The sequence below is a fragment of the Heliconius melpomene genome, chromosome 3, assembly GCF_056956725.1.
Source record: "Heliconius melpomene rosina isolate 202511_hmr_F chromosome 3, ASM5695672v1, whole genome shotgun sequence".
Taxonomy (NCBI): domain Eukaryota; kingdom Metazoa; phylum Arthropoda; class Insecta; order Lepidoptera; family Nymphalidae; genus Heliconius; species Heliconius melpomene.
Window position 1 is genome coordinate 9601295 of NC_140391.1, and position 21070 is coordinate 9622364.

Consider the following 21070-nt stretch of genomic DNA (forward strand, 5'->3'; position numbering starts at 1 on the left):
CCCCCTGCTACGTTGTGGGGATGCCGCCACTTGCTGTTAAGCCACGCCCCTTTCAATACACTTTTCAATTTATTTTTGAATTAAATTTTATTTTTATGATTTTTGTTAATTTAATTATTATATATTTTTGTAATTTTAAACTCAAACATTTATATAATTAAATTTTAGACGTAAAAGATATATTTTTTTATTTCTTTCTACATTATTGCTGACATTGAAAATTTACCGCATTCGTCTTAAACCAAATTACAACATAAAATGATATTCGTTTATTAAATAATATTTTATTAAATAAATAAATATAGATAATAATTTAATTTAATGATGCAATAAACTTAAGCAATAAAAAAATATATAAATTCTTTTTTCAAATTAGTGACAAGTTTGCCAGTTTCTAGCATTAAATTTCCTGTGAATTTGGAAAAGATATAGAAAAAACATTGGCTATTTCATGTTATTTAAGAGTAAAAAAATAAAATAATTAAATACAAGGTAATTAAAACACTCATTTTATTTCTTACATATATTATAAAATAAACTATTAAATATATCATTTTTTATTTATGGACATATATAAACGACGGCCTTACATTTAAATCAAATCTTGTCAAAGTAAAAAAAACAAGATAGGTATTCGTAGAATACATTTTAATAAGTCTGTAATACATAGTAATAAAAAAACATGTTTGAGTCTATTTCAATTGATTTATAAGATACACAAATTTACGTGTATATATGTTTATAAGACATACAGTTAAGTATTTTACAAAAAGTTACTATCTTGGCGCCCAGCGTGGTACAAAGAACATGCTATGTTAGTTCTTCAAAAATGAATAGTTTATTGTTTTAATTAATGAACAAAGTTGTAAAATTTCGTTGTTTAATTATGTTGAAATATTATAGTAATATTTCTAGAAACCGACCATGAAGCTAGGTGTATAAATAGGGCGCCTCTGCTACCAGTTGCAGAATGAAAGTAAATTCTTGTTTCGTTATTGTCACATAATAAATAGTCAAAAACGCAGCATTGCCAACCACCTAGCACGCAGTCTAGAGTCTCTTTAATATTATTTTAATCTGTTACATGCGTAAATGAATAAAAAAAGTCTTAATTTCTTATTAACTTTTAATAATAATAAGCCTTTAACATTAGTTTATTCTTGTAAACCAAACATAGGTGTCAGTATAGTGCCGGGCTGGTGTCTCGGCAGGCAGCCTCGTTCATCCGCATAGATGTATGGAAAGCGGAGAATCCAGTACGCAGAGGCGGAGAGTTTGATTGGCGGCTCTCCTACCGGTTGCGGGATGAAGATAGGACCGCCTGGTATTGGTTGTACCTGCAATTTTACACTAACATAGTTTTGCAGCTTTTTAAGATGTTATTGTAAATGAAGCGCGCTGTTAAATTCCGCCACGCAATGACTTAAACATTGGGAACAGTGGGAAAACCAGAGTACTTAGCACTAGGTGCCCTAAGCCTACTCTATTATACAGCCGTTTGGGAAGGGCCACAGAGGTCGACTGTGATGATTGTTGGTGCTATCATCAAATGAGGCGATTGATATTTAAATTATTTTAAAATTTTCATTCCTTTAAGATAGAAGCACTCAGGCTTGTCTTTATTAATCAACTTATAATGTCTCGATATGGAGTTCCATCTACAACTACAAGATTTTCTTTACCAAATTCGCTACTCTATATTTTTATACTATAAATCTCTTTGGCAACTACAAAGTGCGTGACGTGGTGTTAAGTGAGCTCCTGCAGGCGTATCCCTCATACAAATCGACCACCGTACCGTACAAAAGAACAATCTCAACCTCAATAACTCCAGCTTCCTTTTCTAGGTTATTACACCAATTAACCGCGGGCAGTGCGTGCTCGCACAAAACTCACTGACCTTGGGCTCCAGCGTGACGTGCACGGGCGCCTTGGGAGTAACAGCGTGCAGTCGCGCAAGGCGTGCGGGTGCGTGCGCACGACATACGCAGGGCGCCTGCACGGGCATGGCGGCGGCGGCGAGGCGTGCGCCCGCGCTGGCCGCGGCGCCCTCGCGCGCCCACGCGCTTACGCTGCCGTTTACCACCGTGTCGGGCGACGACATCATGAACCTGTGTAATATTCGTATTACTATTACATATTCGTATATTGAGTTCCTGTAGACCCCCGATTAGACAGTGCAGGAAAGTTCGGAAAGCCTGAAACGGAGGCCCGAGTCACTGAATCGCTAAACGTACTGTTCGTGTACCCGGTACCCATATAAAGACCCGAATATACGGACATGCGAGGTCTGTTATAGAGCTGATCGAATTTGCAATATGGTACTGCAGTACTAGCGAGGATATCACGGTGAGAATGAAGAAAAACGTGATGAAAGAACTACAAAAAAGATTTATGAAGAAAAAGTGAGCAGCAAGAGAGGTAGGGTTCCGGCCTCAGTTGACCTTCGAAAACACTAAGAAGAGATACTGGAGGAAGGTCACGTAAAAAGCATGAGAACCCCCAGTTTAATGACAGTAACCGAGGCAAATAAAGTATGCAGATCTCTGCAGTGTGAACAGCAAGTGAACAGTGTTTGGCGCTCCGTTACTAGTACCAGTTACTATAAGTTATAAGTTATTTAAGTTAATTATTTATAAGTAAATTGCATGTTAGAGATTGTGTAACTGATGTAGAACTGTCTTCCATTAATATGGATTGGTAATCCAATCAATGCAAAAAAATAAAGCTAAATATAAAAAAAATATATAACAAAAGAAACAACATACCTATGCCCCCTCGGACATTCGTATTCAAAACCAATAAATATCTTCACAGTTAAATTATGTGTGGGCGTCTTTCTAGTTCTTGCCCTCCAGGCATCCATTCTCACAGCACAGTCCCAAGGTATCAAATAATTAGTATGTGGTAGAAATCCTGGCTGCAGATGTTCAGGGAGTCCAGCACTGTGGGAGTATAAGGAGGAAGCTCCTAAACAAAGTAGGGACCAGCTTGGAAACGCTGGGAGGAGGGCAGCCGGACTGGTTGTATGGAGCATTCCTGGTAGATACTCAGTTGTTGATGGCTGACGGCTTATTACTTTTTCTGGAATGCAGTTTTAAATCAGGTTAGCAACAAGGAACTTTCAAAAATAAAAATTATTATTAGAGATGAGGCCCGTTGATTTTTATTATAAGAGATCAATAAAAAAGTTCAAACTGATTAAAATATATCACACCTGACATTGCAACCTTTTATTATTACTCTTGATTTTTAAAAGTCAATTATCTTAACTTATAGAAAATTATCTTTTTTTACTGCATAAATTTAATCTTTGTTTTACAGTGACAGTGCCAAATTTATCATTCACTTCTAACAAATCAAGCACCACTACAAGAGGTGTAGGCCCCTTGTAATAAAGCAGTATGGACGTCTTTAGACCAAGTAAGTGACGGACCTCGTTTGACGGCCGACATTTCATTTACACTACATATACACTCTCACACTCGTGAAAAGCAGAGTATGAATCTCGCAGATTGTCCATTATGTCTAAAATTGCTTAACTCTAAAAAATTACACCATTGTTTATAAAAAAAGTTTAAGCAAACATACCTGAAGCTGTTCCCTGTACTGTGACCACTTCTATGCCGTCATCACTACACGCGGGAGGGTCTTCCTCATCCTCCTCCCTGGCGAACCCTGGGGACAGTTCGTCTGGGGGTGTCCACGGGGAACGAGACTGTGGGGAAGTTAAAGCTGCAGATTCTTCAGCAGGTTCCTTGTTTTCAGACCCTTCTGGAGGTTCTTCTGTTGATCCTTTGACTGATGCTGCTCTGTAGTTAGGCATTTGTAAAGTTTTAATCATTTTTGGTAATTTATTTTAAAGAGGTTTTTTTAATGATATTGCAATATTACTTAAAGGTATGAAAATATATTATAGATAACTTTGATGTGTTTTTTTATTAATTTATGTGTCGATAATAAATATATATTATTTTTTTATTAAAATGTAGGTTAAAAATCCAAAGAAGTAAATCTTATTAAAAGAAAATGAAAAAATATAAAATATTGCATTTGTAACTATTAACTCATAAAAAAATATCTTACCTGAAGCTAGGCGTAGAAGGTTGAAACACTGGAAACTCGATAGTCAGTAAAGTAGAACAAACACCACATTCGTCAGCCGCGTAACTATAGAAGCTGTAGTTAGCTTTCTTCACGGTATAAGGGTCGTCGCGCGGGCACTTGGTGCGGCCGCAGTTGCACGCGCTTATGTAGCGGACGCCCGATGAGTGCTCTTTTGTGGTATCACTGTTAGTAAATACAATAGAATATGTTAAAATACATAAAAATACCTATATATTTGTATTGGAGTGAAGCTTATGCGTTTTGTTAGTAAATAGTATAACTTTACTTTAGTGAACATATTAGTTGTTAGATATTTTAACAGTGTAAAGGTTTTGGAACTGAACAAGTTTGACATCTTACTAATTGGATAGTGAGGTGTTGACTTGTCTGCTATATAACTATAGAAGCTGTAGTTAGCTTTCTTTAGAGAGTAGGGGTTCTGCACGGGCATTTGTGGGACCAAATGGTGTAATGGTTATAATTTTTGTGTCTGTATTAAATAAATAAGGAGGGCATGTAAATATTATTTACAGTCTGAAGAAGAAACAAAAGTTGAGAACCCTGGTAAAGTTATCCATATATATTTTTTTTTTAGTTTTACGTTTTTTCCCGCAGCAGCAGGGTAGATTACGGGTATACGTACTGTATTTTTACTCACCAAAGAACTTTTGTAAAATTGCGTGTTTTTCAATACACTCTTAGCGGAACCTCGTCGCTTTGTTTTAGTTTTGTGATCAGAGCGAGGCAATAAAAATAACTCATTTTCCCTCATGGAGATTAAGCCTACGACAGCCGCCTTTCTAGTTAGATATTGCTACACTGCGCCGAAAAAGAAAATGGCATTGGAGTTCTCAAATGTCAGCCGCGAACTGGACGCTCAGGCAGACCGATCGTCGTGGAATTCGTGTTGTCGTGGCTAATCTGTCTATAGTCTGTCGTATAGGCATACGAACGATTGAGATGATGATGATTGCTCTATTGAACCACAAAGAATTTCATATCCAAAGAACTATTGTAACACTATACAATATATATAGATAGATGTACATACTGTTGCGGGTGTATACAGGGGTGCGCGGTGAGCGAGGGCGCCTCGCACAGCTTGCGCGCGCGCCAGACGGCCGCACAGGCGTTGCGAAGGCGCGCTCGGGCCGCCGCCGCAAGCGGGCCGCGCGCCATGGCCTCTACCACGCCTAACGATACACTCACCTGAAGAAACAGGCTGGGTTTGTGCTTGTTGATGTTTTATTATGTGGACTACTTAAGTATTGGTGTAGAATGTACATCTTTAAATAAAAATAGCTGTCCTCGTGTATAGTACGTATTTATCATTTTTCATTTCATTAACAAATAGAGACAGGTAATTTGCAATATTTTATAAAAATATGATATATTGTCCCAAATAAATTTTTAAACTCCATATGTAATAAATGTTATTAATACATTACATTTAAAGTTTAAGTGTTTGGAATACCTTGTGTGCGTGATGTTGACTGGAGTAATGTGGAGGCAAACCTTCAGCATAAGATGCTTGCGCTATTGGCAACACCTGGAAAATTAAAGATACTATAAAAAAAGGTAGCTTCAAGCTTTTTGTAAAACATTTCAGTACATTTATTTCATAACAGATCTTTTCATGCTGACAGTAGTGATATTTCGAATTTTAGTCAAAAATAGAAACTTTTCGATGTTTAATTTTTTTATTAATATAGAGCAAAAATGAGTATCCCATTCCTAGGTTAAAAATGTTGTAATAATTAATTTCAAGTTACCTTTGCACATCTCGCCTGAGAGAACCTCACGTCAGTGGCGAGGGCATCAAAGAGGGCCCCATTGCCCTCGTCGTTGTCAGATTTGGGAGTTTCTTGCAAGTAAACAGGTGTTAGTGCTTGAGCGGCTGCACGCCACGAAGATGCACTTGGTAACTAAAAAAAATACTCTTTTAAATTTTTCTTTATATTGCAATCTGTCGCTAATATAGAACATTCAGCAATAGGCATGTCAAGGTTTGGTTGGCCTGTGTTGGCATTGCCACTTGTGTCACACCATACTTAAAAAATAATGTTCTGCTTTTACTGCAGCACATCCTGGGAAATCTAGTACGTAAGTCGGCGTTAACATTTTATATCATCCATAAGTTTTTGGGTAAGTGACTTTGGGTGGTTTAATTTTTTTTTATATGATTTAGTGAACTTGACTATTAGTAGGTATTGCTAGATTTTTGTGCAGTTATTCATTGGTCACAAATCATGGAGATAACTACTTTGAGATAACTCCATTTATATAAAATGTAAGTTTAACGTATGAAGATTATTATTAACAAACAACCACAGAAATACAAAAAAACATACCTCAAAGAAAGAAGTGCTCATAGCATATTTGCCAACATTATCATCAAATCCTTCACCAAATGCAAGATCTAAATGTCCTTGTAAAAACTGCCTAAAGGAGCTCCTCTGGGATTTTGTCTCAGGTTCAATTCCGTTACAGAGATGCACTAGACCTCGTATGAGCGAGCTAACATCTCTAGCACAATGATTATCATCATCAGCATTTATGTAGACAAATTCTTCATTTTTAGGTATTGCAAATAAAGATTTGGCGCTGTGGAAATATTTTATTTATATAGATATATATTGAAAAATGAAATTAATGAATGAAATCATAAATTATGAATGAGGCCTATATGGTGAACAGGCAATGTATGCAACTATAAAAGTATAACTACAATCATTGTGAACTTGATCATAATTGAGGGAATTAAATATTTGATATTTTCATTTTCTTGCTTTGGTAATAAGGCTAAGTGAGGCATTGAGTTTGCAACTCAATATACAATGCCTCGAGAATTCAGCAGGCACTTCAATTACCCACTCTCCGCTAAATTCTTAAGGTATTGCATGTTGCGTGGTGTTTATAATACTACTATACTAATATATAATACTAATATACTTTACTAATAGTAGTATAAAAATTATTCATTTGATATTTTCAATCTTACCAAACATTAGTGATTAATCTAGCTTTCCTCAAAATAAAATATATTTGATCTTCCACTGCATGTTCCAGTCTTTTTAATGCAGCTGGTACTTTTTTTAATGGTGTAGGGGCCCTTCTAAAGTGAAAAAGTAAGCGGGGGCAACATGGCCTGCCATGAGTTTCCCATGCTCCTCCAGCCTCAGAGGAAAGTATGGCAGATGTTGTTTGTGCTACAAGTTCTGCCCTGGAAATAGAATTACACTAAAACTAGAATGTGTGGTTTAGTTTAATATGATTTATTTCACTTTCACATAACCAATGGGAAAAAAATTGTAACTAGAAATCCATAGCAGGTACAGGTTAAACTTATTGTTATTTATAAGCTGTAGCTGTTGTTGTTGTAAAGTTTCAACTTAATCGATTCAGTTGTTTTTTGCCTGAGAGACGACTAAGCATTCATCCATTCTCACAAACTTTCACATTTATAATATTAGTAGGATAGGATGTGTAAAATTTATACATCCTACATCTATTGGGAACCTCTCTTGGAAAAAATGAGAAAGTTTGAGTCCCACTAGACTAGAATAATTATGTTTTTAACATTCATTAATGTGTGATTAGAACTTAAAAAAATAAATTTTGTACATGTTCATTTAAGTTAAATAATAAAATAGTAATATATTATAAAAATTAAAAATTAAATAACCTATGTATCAAATTAATATGAATAACAAACCTATAGCTATCAACAGCTTTAAATAGTTGTAAATATCCCAGATCAAAAACAGGAGTGGGTGAAGATAGTATTACTATATGACATAAATGAAAAATCAATGCAATAGCTTTGCACGAGTCCATAGCAAGTTCTCCAGATGCCACCAACCAATGTGCTGCATCTGCATCTTTAACTGTACTTTGAGAATTTTCATCAAGTTCTGCAGCTAAGGATACCAATTTCTTGGTGTCGAGATATGTAACTGCATGGAGATACAATACGCCTTTCCTCTCGTCCCAGTGGCATTCAATGCCATTCTGAAAGTTTAAATATATTGGTGTATAATATTTGGTAGGTATACCTATTCCACGAATACTATAGTAAAAGTTATTTAAAAGATTTTAATATAGCATATTAATACTTTTAATACTTACTTCTTCACATTGTACTGAAGATACCAGAGGCGTAGTTTTATTAGGATACCGATATGGTGATTTACCAATAATACCAACAACTACAATTCGTTCCCTTTTGGAGAATTCCGGAATATCGTTAATACTAAATGTTTGAGTCATTTTAAGTCATATTAATGAAAAGAAAATACTATATTGTGTTCAAAGATTGTGATTAAATATTTTGGTTCATAAATGTCAAATTGACAATCAGCAATTGTTATTTTTTACTTTCTACATACGTAAAAGTGTTAGACTCTACAATCCAATTATCAAAATACAAAAAAAATATTAAATCAAAATTTTTTTATTCAAAAAGATGCCGAATATTTGCGTAGTTAATAAATCCATATTTATTTTTCAACAAAAGCATACCGTACAGTAAGGCGTTTTGTCATTTAGCATTAGCACTTCAGACATAGTTTCGACATTCACGCTAGCTGTCAAATAGTTGATGTCAACAAAGTAAGTGTCAGCTGTGCGTTGGCTAACCTTTCTATGAGTCAAGGCAGTCAAGGTCCGCAACTTTTCGTGGAGAGTGGGAAAATGTAGTCGTAGAGCAGTATCAGTTATCAAACAAAATTTTGCAGCATTACACGTGCTTAAATTCCAAACACTAAAATTAAATTAGATAACTTATCAGTGAATTGGGTACGAAAGTGAGTTGTATAATAATGTCGTCGATAATAGACGATATTTGCGAACTATTAGATAGTTACAACGGCCGCGACAAGGTAAAATATGCGGAAATATTTCTTATATATTTCAAAACCCTGAAATTACCAGTTAATAATTTGTAATGCATAACAATTCCTAACAACCTGTTATTCTAGTGAAAGGCTAATCCATATTGTCACATAGATTTTGTTTTTTACTATCTTAAGTTTGCCGCAAATCTTATCTCAGTAAGTGAATACTAGAATGAGTTTTGGAAGTTATTTTTTAAACTTATATAGTAAATATTATATGTTGAAGTTAAACTTTAAAAGGAGGATGAAATTTCTAAAAATTGAAAATTAAATTATATATATTTCCAGATTGTCCGTCTAGCATGCTATACTTGCAAGCTGTATGGATGTGTGCAAGGAGAAAAATCTTGGCAGACAGCAGGCTCTCGTCTTTCCAATGCCCGGTTGATGTTAAGGCTGTTTGATGACATACCTATGATAAGACATACATACAGCTATGGTCTAGGAAGACATGTAAGTTGAAATACATAAATTCCAATGTTGAAATGTATATCAGTATAAGAAAATTAATTGCATATTTTCATGTGATAACCTTATCTTATTTAATTACATCATAGATTGTATAATTTTTGTTTTTATATGTATATTGAGTTTTACTTAAATGTTATGGTTGTCATGTTATGTTTGTAATGTTTTTATTTTACTTTTATATTTCTGATCTAATCCAAAAGCTAATGAATTAAATATTACAGGAATCTTCAAAAATTGCAGCACTCTTAGGAGTTCTTGCTAATATGGTTGACCAAACATTCTTGCCAGTTGAGAAAGCCTGCTGGCTTTATGATGTTGGCATCTTAAAGCTCTCTACATCGACAGCAGACAAATTAGAATTGTTAAGCACAGCTTTATGGGCTGCTAGTCTTTATATTTCACTTATACAGTGAGTATTTAATTTAACACATATAATAAAATAAAAAAATTGAACAAATAATTGGAACTTAAAAGAGTGATATCAGTACATCACTTATAGACTTATAATGAATTGTCTACAAGTATTTTCTATGATGTTGCCAGTGTTTCTAATTGCATTATATAATTGTGAATTACTGCTAATTCTGATACTAGAGATATATTAACAGTGGAAAAAGTTATTCTAACTTGGCTGCACAAGGCACAACATTGAGTCCTGTCATACAACACAAAGTATATTATATTGTACTGGATAGGAGAATGAAGTTCATTAATACTTATTTTCATGGCCTAACCTGCCTCAAGGGATAATTTGGGAAAATAAACAAAAGAAATAATAATAATTTGGTGTAATTAAAATAATTAGAAAGTTGAATTGATAGAAAAATGTGTGGCACTTGATTTTTTGTATGTTTCTGTATATAGTTTCGAGTTACATAATTTAAAGTCTTTACTAACAATAAGGTACTGAGTACTTTTTAATTATAATATTAGCACATTATGTTAATGAGTCAGATATAGTACAAAATAATTAATATTAATGAAAGTATTTTGCAATCAATACAAAACATTAATTACTCTGCAATCATATCTAATAAGTAATTCGGAACTATTTCTCTGCATTTTCGTACAACCTCCTCTGTGGCTTCTCCACATAATGTAACATTGGTGAAGTGATGTGTTCAACTGGCACACTCGGAATGCCATAATCACAAACCCATACCATACCATTCTTTGCATTATTTGTGTAAAATATATTTTGTATTAGCCTCATTCTGTATCTGCGTGTGGCAGGGTGGTAGAGGGAACCTCTTGTGCCATTTGTTTTGTACATTGCATAAAATGTTTTTTTTTTTACGATTAAAAATGTTAATAAAAATTTCCACTTCCAGAACATTCCGTTCAATGCGGCATCTTTGGTGGAGTAAAAACTGTCTTAACTCAGAAGATGCATATGAAGCGAGAAAAAATCTTGACAATAGACTATTAATACAAAGTGTTACCGCTGCGAAACTCTGTTTAGATATCACTCATGCGGTTAGCTGTTTACCCTCTGGTTGTCTTTGGGGGGAAAAAATAGGGGGAACTAAGGTTTCAGCCATAGCAACACTGTCATCTGTGGTTGGTATAGGGTTGTATTTTGCTAAGAAACGACTTTTTAAATAAATTATTGTAAATTGTGAAATGTGGAGGACATGTTACTTTGGTTTAATAATGTAATTTTGACAATGTATACTTATTTTTGAAAAGATGAAACTTAAATTTTATTTTAAAAAAAATTATATACAATATTACCTTATTTTTCCTTTTACAATATGAAGTATAAAAAGCAGTAGAATTTCGAACTTTTATTTATAGAATAATTATATATACCAATTTACCAATTCCAACATTTACGCAAGTAAGTTTGAACTTTATTTTATGTAAAAACAACTACATACCATATTTTTGAAATAAGGTATTGTTTAAAATAAAAAACTAACTACGGGTAGTATGCGTTACATTATTGGATTCCAGTACAAATATGACTTTGATTTATATTTTTCATGTCTGAACGTCTTACAATTTATTGTATATACCTATTGATATCTTCCAATTCCATTCTAATTTCATGAAACAGGGTACAGTAGAAATAAAAATGAGATGTACGGGCAAATTGAATGATTTATATTTGTATATATGCACTAACATTAATATAATAAATAAATTAGTCCATGTCTGTTCTTTTATTTACCTGTTTTTATTCTTGGTTATATTTTTTTTCTAATAATTCTAAGTAATGCATGTGAATAGTTATGGTTTGTTCATTTATAGTCATAGTAGTTACATAGATATGAAACGAATAGTATTCATTAACGTTAACAATTATTATAGTAAAAACTAATTTTCTTAAAAAATATTAAATAAATAAATAATTAAAATTTTTTTTTTTTTTTTTTTTTTTCAATTTCTATCCATTTACGATCAGCCAATAAGCTATAATTAAATTTTATATATATCTGGATTGACTTTTGGAGATGAACCCATCCTGTGATGCGTCATCTCATTTCACAGTTATGCTTCTTTAAATTGAAGCAAGTCTGGATCGCCTTAGTCGGTGTATGTTTTCATCTATATCGATCAGTGACCTTGCAAGTTCATTTCTATGATGTTCCAATCTCATTTTATATGTGATACACGATATATTTATCTGTTCCTTGACAGTAGGTATTTCAAGATATTCGTGGACTTCTGTATTTCTTATGAACCATGGAGCACTAGCAATTATTTTTAAGGCTTTATTTTGGAAGCGTTGAAGTATTTCTATATTGGAGTGGCTTGCTGATCCCCAGAGTTCAATGCCGTAAGTCCAAATAGGTTTTATAATAGTTTTATAAATTAACATCTTATTTTCTAATTTGAGTGAAGACTGTCTCCCTATTAGCCAGTACATATCCCCAAGTTTGCGATTTGCCTGTTCTCTTTTTGCCTTGATATGGTCTTTCCATGTGAGCCTCCTGTCCAGATACATTCCCAGGTACTTGACTGTTTTTTGTTGAGGTAAAATCATGTCATTTAGTTTCACTGGTGGGCAGTCTCCTCTTTTAAGTGTGAATGTCACATGTATAGACTTAGCAGCACTTGCTTTTATTCTCCACTTTTTGAACCAAGTTGCGACTTTATCTAGGTGCTCTTGTAATTTTGCAGACGCTATGTTTGGATCTTTGTGACTTGAGAGTAGTGCCGTATCATCAGCGTAAGTAGCAGTTAAAGTATCATCGGAATAAGGGAGGTCAGCAGTGTAGACTGTATATAATACCGGACCCAGCACTGATCCCTGCGGGACTCCAGCTTCTATGCGGCAGATAGATGATAAGCTTTCCTCGACCCTGACTTGGAACATACGGCCCTGAAGGTAGGATTTTAGGATCATATACATATTGTTGGGCAGGCATATTTTTAGTTTGCATAATAATCCTTTATGCCACACACGATCGAAAGCCTGTTGTACGTCGATGAATGCGGCAGAGCAGTATTCCTTTTTCTCCAAGGTTTGGCGGATAGTGTGAGCAATTCGATGAATCTGTTCTACCGTACCATGGCTCGCTCGGAATCCGAACTGGTGATTTGGTATTATTTTATGCTCTTCCAGTATCGGATTTATTCGTTGCAGGAGAAGTTTTTCCAATAATTTTGATATTACAGGAAGGAGGCTTATAGGTCTGTATGAAGTGACTTCTGTCGTAGGCTTTCCTGGTTTTGCAACCATGTTTATAGTTGATATTTTCCACAATGATGGGAAATATTGTAACCTTAGCACAGAATTGAATATAATTGTAAGGAGGACTATGCCTTTTTTGGGGAGTTGTTTCAAAACTTCTGCTGTAATCAGGTCAAATCCTGGCGCCTTCTTTGTTTTTAATCCTAGTATAGATCTTTTCACTTCCACAGCTGTTATTCGCTTTACAGGTAGCGATACTTGTTGTTTATCAGTCGTCAGGATGTCATCAATTTCTCTTTCTGTGTCCATGAGATCAGGTTCATGAGGTGTAAAAGTCTTTTTTAGAAAATTAGCAAATAACTCTGCCTTTTCGAAAGGCTGTCTCGACCAATCACCATTTGGTTTTCTTAGTGGAGGAATGTGATCTTTAGGTCTTTTCAGTGATTTCGTCATCTTCCAGAGAGAGTAATCATCCGCTTGGTGTGGAGATAGAGTCTGTAGTTTATCCTGGAGAGTTTGATTTTCGTTTTCTACCAGCATCTGTTTCAATTCTTTTTGCTCTTTGTTTAGTTCCCTTTTATACCTGTGATTTCTGCTTGTTTGCCATTTCCGTCTAAGTCTCCTTTTTTTGGCTATCTTTTCTTTGATCTTTACAGAAATGTCTTGCGATTTTTGTTTGAGACTAAGTGATGGAGTGGATAGCCATGCCGCCTTCTGTATTAAGTTCGTGGCATACAGCGTGACGCTTTCGATATCTTCCTCTGTTTTAAGCCGTATGGATAGATTGATATGTACATCAATATATTCTCGGAAGGCGTCCCAATCAGTCTTATTGTTGTACAATGTATCTGGCGCCTCCTTCCAGATAATGGTAGTACTGAGACTGCAGATCATCGGTGTATGGTCAGAAGTTCCATCCAGACAAGATTCCATCCTAGTGTAGAGCTCTGACATTCCCTTACAGACAAAGAAGTCAATAAGATCAGGAGTTTTATTGGGATCAGTCGGCCAGTAGGTTGGCTCTCCAGTAGAGAGGACAACGAGGGAAAGTTTATCTATAGCTTTTTTCAACTCTCGGCCTCGTGTTGTAGTAAGTCTAGAGCCCCAATAGATGTTCTTTGCGTTCCAGTCACCTCCAGTGATGAATCTTTTTCCAAGTTTGCAGAAAAAGTCTGTATACATTTGTTCATCAATCCTATGTCGAGGTGGACAATATACAGCAGCAACAGTAAGCGCTCCCTGCCAGTCATCTATTGCTACTGCTATGGCTTGGAGATGCGGGTATTGGAGGTTGAGCAATACATGTTGTTTAATACATTCTCTGATAATTATTGCAGCACCACCGTGCGACGTTCCATCAGGATGATTAGAATAATATACTGTAAATCCATTAATCTTAACGACTCTTTCCTCTGTCAGATGTGTCTCGGAGATTAGTAAGATGTCAATTTTATTATGAATTAGGAACAATTCTACTTCTAGCCTATTAGGAGCAAGGCCATTGATGTTCCATGTAGCGATCCTCAGAGTTTTCATTTTTGCTGGCGGGCTATTAGTGTAGTGAGCAATCCTAATAAAGTGCCCATTTGTTGTATTAATATATCTATCTTTTCAGATTGTTTCATAATAATTTGTTCTAGTGAACTTGTTGACTGAGGCTGTACATGCTCTGTTTTCTTTAAATGGTGTCGGGTAGCTGAAGAATATGTCATTTTCTTTTTAAAGCTAGATATGCTGTTATCATCTTGAACTTCGCTATAGTTTTGCATCCGAGTATGGAGCGGAGGGAACTCTTTCACATCTGGTGGAATGGGTGACTTATTAGTTCTTTGTGTAACTAGCTGTTTTTTATTTACAGGCCGGTAATTTTTTCTTGCTCTGATTTCTTTGTAGACTTGGCAGCCCTTATAATTGGCTGGATGATCGCCAAAGCAAAGTGTGCAGGTAGCAGGTGTATTTCTATCTTTTTTAGGACAATCCGTAGTTTTATGTCCTTCTGCACATTTGACACACCGATAGGGACGCATACAATTGTTTTTCGTATGTCCATATTGTTGGCATCTGGTGCACTGAGGGATGTCGTTAGATTTCCTCGGATCTTCAATCTTGACTCTGGTATGATAAATGAATTCAATATTTTTTATATCTGGGTTGTTAGGGCTGGGTTCAATATTTACAAAAAACATATTCAATGGTTTTTTATTCTTTTTTGATATTGCACATACTATTTCTCCTCTAACTCTGTTGCCAGTCTTTTCTATCTCTTCGATTATGGCTGTTTTAGGTGTAGTGTGGTGCAAGTTCTTAACTACGATTCTATAACACTTCTTTTCTTTTTGTGTGAATGTATGGCCTATAAGGCCATTTTTTCGAATGTGGTCCATTAGGTCCTTATAGATTTCAGTTGATAGTGTTACGATTCTTAGTTGATCCCTATTGATAATTTTGTATGAGTAAGTTCCACTGGGTACAGCTTTATTTAGGAGATCAGTTAGATTAGAAAGATCTTCTACACCATAGAGGATGATTGGTGGTGGTTTATGAACCCTTTTAGAAGGAGCTATTTGATTTTGTTCTTTAGAATCTTCATCAGTTAGATCTATCGGGAGTCCACTAAATTTGTTTGAAGTGCTGGTAATGTGTCTTTTTGTGTTTGATGGGCTGTTAGTTTGTCTTTTTCTTTTAGAGTTTCGCTGAGTTGGTGACCTTTGCCATACAGGATGGCAAGGTTTAGCGTTATTGTCAGTAGCAATTGCCTCTGATAGAGGATTTCCTTTGTGACATACTGGGCTTCCTAGTGAAGAAGATCTAGGTCTTTGAGTAAATAAACTTGGATGGAATGCCTGTTGTACATATTTTTTAGTATTGCTTCCAGTAGCATATACTGACGCAGAGGCCTGGTCGCTCGCTCCTGTGCAGTCTTCGGTAACCAATTTCACACTTGCAGGCCCGGATACCTGCAAGCGCCGGGGGCTAGCCGGATCGCATGACAAAACAACATCTTTTTCGTTCATAATTCATAGAAAAGAGGTGGGAGATACTAGCGGCACTTTCCCAAGGTACCGCAGTCACTCTTTTTGAGAGGATTTAATCTCCCAAGGTTTGTGATGAACCAAAGACAGGTTAGTTGACCGCCGCCCGTTGCTCGGCGTCGCTACTCATTTTGCACCACCCGGGGGGCACGTGTAGGGTGGGCCTAGGAATAGGTGGTAAATCCTACGGACGCGAGTAGCTCTACCCCCCTAATAATTAAAATAAAAAAATATTTTTCGCTACGTAAAAATCTACAATATTTCAGAATACGTAAAAGGGAACGCGATACATAGCCTTGGCTCCCACAAACTTATGTCGTCCTGGTAATCTGGATATTTTGAAAGCTTGTGGAAAGAATCTGAAAGGAAAATCCTGTCTGAAAATTTGAAAGGAATTCGAATGGAATGTCGAATGGGATTGACAACAACATGGTGAAAAATAAATATTTATTTATTTTTATTATTACTTCAAAACGATTATTTGTTGACGGTGTTATGGAAGGTTGTTGTGTTTTGTGGCGAAGGAATACAAGCGTGCGACTTTAAATGCGCCAGGATGTGGGTTCGGTTCTCACTTGAGGAAACGAAACATTAAATATTTTGACTTCCAACTCAAAGCCAGGAGCTTTGAGGTCTGCCACTGAACACACAATGCCTCCAGAATACGGCGGAAAGTAGGGAACGGAATTGAGATTTATTGAGAACGGAGTGTCTTAACACTAGATTCCCGAGATCCCTCTTCAAGTGAACATTAAATGATAAATGTGAAGAGAGCCTAAGTAAAAAATACACGTCGATCTTGCGGTAACGAAGTGGGGTTGGGGTTGAGAATGAAGGTGGAAGAAAATACAACCCCTAGTTTAGTTATGAGCTCCTGGTATTTCTGCCCAAAAAGGCGGAGCAATGATGAGAGTGAATGACAGGGCGGGCGGGCGTTCAACTTTCTCGACAACATGAACATGAAAAAACATGAACAACTGATCGACATTTTTCACTTATTGAAATTATTGCATTATTTAATGAAAATATTATGTTTATTTTATTCGGTAAGGATTAATACAATAATATTTAATTATGTATAAATAATTAGAAACGTACATATTTTTTATTTAAAAAATTTGCTGAGCTTTTCAGAAGCTTTTATAGAGTTCTTTCAGTTGACGAATAATGATGGTTATTCGATAAAGGAACCCTTTTTTTATAATGTTACGTTGGGTTCTACTAGAACTCTTTTTATTAGATACCTTCTTTTTTATTGATGTCGCAATAGTAACTATTGATTACTTTTATAATTTTGTAATTGTCCAATTCTATATAAAAAAAATATATTTATAATGCTTATACCTACTCGATTTACCTTTTTTTTATTAGAAAAAATACATCCCTATCATTTAACAACATCTCGCTTTAAGCTGAAAAAGCACGTGGCACTTAAGACATTATGTAACTATGTATCAAGAAAAGTCTTTATGAATGAAATGGAAATAATTCCTTTTCCGTTGAAAGGGAAAGCCCTCTGAATAGAAAAGCTCCGAAGTAAGTTTCCACGACGTCCGGGCTACTAGGGCATCATATTCTACGAAGAAGCATTTCCATCTAAGTTATGTGCTACGCGGATCTACGATTTGTTTTCTGGATAAGATATTTAGTTAGACATAACTTATTTTAAAACATTAATTTAAATTTGTTGAGGCCAGCCGTGGCGAAGAGGCATAAGCGTGTGGGTTCGATTCCTACTCGAGGAAATGAAATATTTAATCTCTGGTAACGAGGTAAAGCGCGGCGTTAAGTTCCGCCAATTTCGCCGTTCAACACGCAATGCCTCAAGACTTCGGCGGAAACTGGGGAATCGAAGTGTTAAGTGGAATCTTAAGTGTCTTAACACTAGGTTCGGAGGTTCCCTCTGCCCACCCTACTTTATGTGGGACACGTTGTATATAATTGTATTGATTTTTCACGTATATAGATTAAAAAGAGAGCAGATACATTGCAATAAATACAGACTTACAAAAGTATGTATTTATTGAACAAAAATGATTCATAAATCTGTAACTGGAAACTGTACGAGTATTGTGATCTTATTTGAAGTTTTAAAAAATGTAGAAAATGCGGTTTTAAAATTATACTACATTTTTTATACTAACTACTTTTTTAAAGCGTTCAAGCTTCATCATATCGCATCCATCCTTCCTACTCAACTAATAGGGTTGCAAAAATCAATATTTTAGCGCATGCGTTATAAATGACATTTCTTAGAAAACTCTTCCCGTCTTTGCTATCCTAGTACCGCCGCCCACAAGTCAGACATTTTCCTGCCCTCCTCCAGGCCTTCCCGGAAGCTAAGACCCTCTACTTCCGCTCTGTAGGGCGGCGAAGACGGGGAAATCTGCCCAAGATTTCCCCAAATTTCTCTTTTGTGAAAGCGCTGTTTACTATGTTTTAAAGCTTTGGGGTAACATTGTGGGGAGGAAGGGAGCGGAGGAGGGGAAATCCATTGCGCATTTCGACGCGCATGTTCAACTAGTGAGTATTAGAATAGTATCTATAGCCCTACTAACATTATAAATGTAAGTGAATGTAAATTTGTTCCGCTTTTAGAATTACTGAACGGATTTAGATTAAACTTTACAGTAATATAGCTTATACATCAGAATAACACATCCTATATCTTATAAAACAAAGTCGCTTTTCGTGTCTGTCTGAACTTTCTAACTCTTCTTCTTCTAAACCACCCAACGGATTTTTATGCGGTTTTCACCATTAAGTCGAGTATTTCTCAGGGAAGGTTTATATATAGTTTATTATTTGTACATTCTTATGTAAATTAACATCAATACGATAAATGTGTCTAAAGTCCTACCCGTTGAGACACTTTCGCGCATGCGCTGCTTTAATGGTAAGTAATACATGAAAATAATGTACTGGAGTATTGTTTCTCTTAATAAGATCCACAAAAAAGTCCGCGACAGCATATTTTTATCTTTTAAGGATAACGTGTAGTAATCATATTTCTGTCTAAAAATAGTAATTTCAATATATTTTTTATTGTGAGGGATATTTTTCCATAATGGTATTAATCCTTATCCTTTAAAATACTTTATTAATTTTCTACGTTAAACGAAGATAAAATTTGCTGTTTACACTATTTCGAAATTGCGAATAGTTTTAGAGAAAAACGCATTTAATTATTGACACATCACGCCGTTGACTCATCAGCTGTGCCGACTCAAGTTTTACTTATCCCTTACTCTCAGCATATAAATAAGTATATTAGTTACGCTGGCCATTTAATGTAGATCAAAACTGTCTTTTACTGTTTTTCATTTAATAAGTACTTTAGAAGTTGTTACAATATCAAAACATCCTTGCTGCGAAACGCGCCCCGCGACGTTTTGCTTATACAAGTGCGTCATGAGCAGTCCATCGGTGGTTTAGTGGTAGAATGTTCGCCTGCCACGCGGGTGGCCCGGGTTCGCTTCCCGGCCAATGCATTCTATTTAATTTTCCTCACAGGCAGCCACGTAGTGCTTGCTTTTCATCAGGGACAGAATACCTTCTTCAGCATTAACCGCAAGCTCGAAAAAAAGAACCCGCCCGCTGTAGAGGCATAGCAACGAAGATTTAGATGCGTTTGCACGTATTGGATAATTGGAGTTGAATGTATTATTTCAGCGCGATATATTTGGTTTCATATTTTTTGTAGTAGTTATTAGTAGGTAGGCTTTTGTTTATAATTTCTTCCGTTTAAAAATAGTCATTTAACTATATAAAAATAGTCATTTAAATATATTTTAATAAGTACTTAAAAAGATTAGTAGTATAGATTTAAAATTACGGTACCTACTAAAAAATCCTTGCTGTGTAAAACAATTGGAAAATACTTATTGAAACTACAAAAATGCTGGTTGCATTAGAGTTTAATTAATTTTCACATTATCTTAAGTGCTTTGCAAACATACATTATATTAATAATCCAGTAGTAAAAGCGGGCGAAGCCGCAAGGGGGTTGCTAGTAGACTATAATTTATGTGAAGATTTTGTATAATTTGGCTATAATAATATAGATAACTAGCGGACGCGCGCAGCTTCGCTTGCGTATTTAAGGGTGAATTCTAATAAACCATGACACACGTGTTCAATGAAATATTTTTAAGAGTCTAAATTTCAAATTTTATAAAAATCGGTGGCGATTTAAAGATTTTTCCATACAAACTTTCAACCCCTTATTTGCACCCTTAGGGGGTGAATTCTAGAAAACCATGAAACATATGTTCAATTAAATATTTTTAAGAGTCTAAATAGCAAATTTTATAAAAATCGGTGGCGATTTAAGAATTTTCCCATACAAACTTTCAACCCCTTATTTGCACCCTTAGGGAGAGAATTCTAGAAAACGATGAAACACGTGTTCAATTAAATACTTTTAATAATCTAAATTAAAAATTTTATAAAAATCGGTGCCGATTTAAATTTTTTTCCATACAAACTTTGAACCCCTATTTCACCCCTTTAGGGTTAAAATTTTTCAAAATCCCTTCTTAGTGGATGTCCAGATTACGAAAGTAAACTTTTGTCCAAATTTAACGTTTCTACGCACAGCGGTTACGGCTGTGCGTGCGTCTTACCTCAGTCAGTGAGGACAAGTCCTTTTATATATATAGATTACAGAAAAATGTTAATTGATTTTTTTTATAAACCTTTATATTCTCTACTGTTTGTTATGAACTATGTACACATAAGAACATATCTAACAAATTCATTTATCATACAATTAATTTTACCAATTTTATCAAGGGAGAACTGTAAGGATATTATAATTTAGAATTAAATTTATGGACTTTAATTGAGCATAGGTACGGATGTAAGTTTTGTAAATACTCTTTTATCAGTTAAATAAAGAAGAAATTGATAATTATTTTAATTTA

At 35.1% G+C, this 21070-nt stretch overlaps 2 protein-coding genes across 2 annotated transcripts; one reads left to right on the forward strand and one right to left on the reverse strand.

The window, feature by feature from the left end:
* Positions 1 to 1108: 1108 nt before the first annotated feature.
* Positions 1109 to 8468, reverse strand: LOC146540119 (nonsense-mediated mRNA decay factor SMG8). Its single transcript, XM_085207537.1, has 12 exons — positions 8236 to 8468; positions 7823 to 8118; positions 7109 to 7330; positions 6459 to 6711; positions 5880 to 6032; positions 5582 to 5656; positions 5159 to 5316; positions 4087 to 4290; positions 3592 to 3812; positions 2769 to 3084; positions 1901 to 2111; positions 1109 to 1337 (listed from the first exon to the last, which is right to left on the reverse strand). Exons 1-12 carry the CDS (start codon positions 8374 to 8376, stop codon positions 1155 to 1157), a joined length of 2433 nt encoding a protein of 810 aa, XP_085063663.1. The 5' UTR covers positions 8377 to 8468; the 3' UTR covers positions 1109 to 1154.
* Positions 8469 to 8789: 321 nt separating this feature from the next.
* Pex11c (peroxisomal biogenesis factor 11c) lies at positions 8790 to 11627 on the forward strand. The gene is made up of 4 exons (XM_085207538.1): positions 8790 to 8987; positions 9291 to 9455; positions 9695 to 9882; positions 10805 to 11627. Exons 1-4 carry the CDS (start codon positions 8928 to 8930, stop codon positions 11076 to 11078), a joined length of 687 nt encoding a protein of 228 aa, XP_085063664.1. The 5' UTR covers positions 8790 to 8927; the 3' UTR covers positions 11079 to 11627.
* Positions 11628 to 21070: the final 9443 nt, after the last annotated feature.

Bases quoted from the DNA above. Each gene is read 5' to 3' on its own strand.
- Pex11c (XM_085207538.1), top strand. From the start codon at position 8,928: ATGTCGTCGATAATAGACGATATTTGCGAACTATTAGATAGTTACAAC. The intron at 9,456-9,694 runs GTAAGTTGAAAT...TAAATATTACAG, and splicing joins GCTATGGTCTAGGAAGACAT to GAATCTTCAAAAATTGCAGC. The intron at 9,883-10,804 runs GTGAGTATTTAA...TTCCACTTCCAG, and splicing joins CTTTATATTTCACTTATACA to AACATTCCGTTCAATGCGGC.
- LOC146540119 (XM_085207537.1), bottom strand. From the start codon at position 8,376: ATGACTCAAACATTTAGTATTAACGATATTCCGGAATTCTCCAAAAGG. The intron at 8,119-8,235 runs GTAAGTATTAAA...TTAAACTTTCAG, and splicing joins CTTCAGTACAATGTGAAGAA to AATGGCATTGAATGCCACTG. The intron at 5,657-5,879 runs GTAACTTGAAAT...TTAATTTTCCAG, and splicing joins CTCAGGCGAGATGTGCAAAG to GTGTTGCCAATAGCGCAAGC.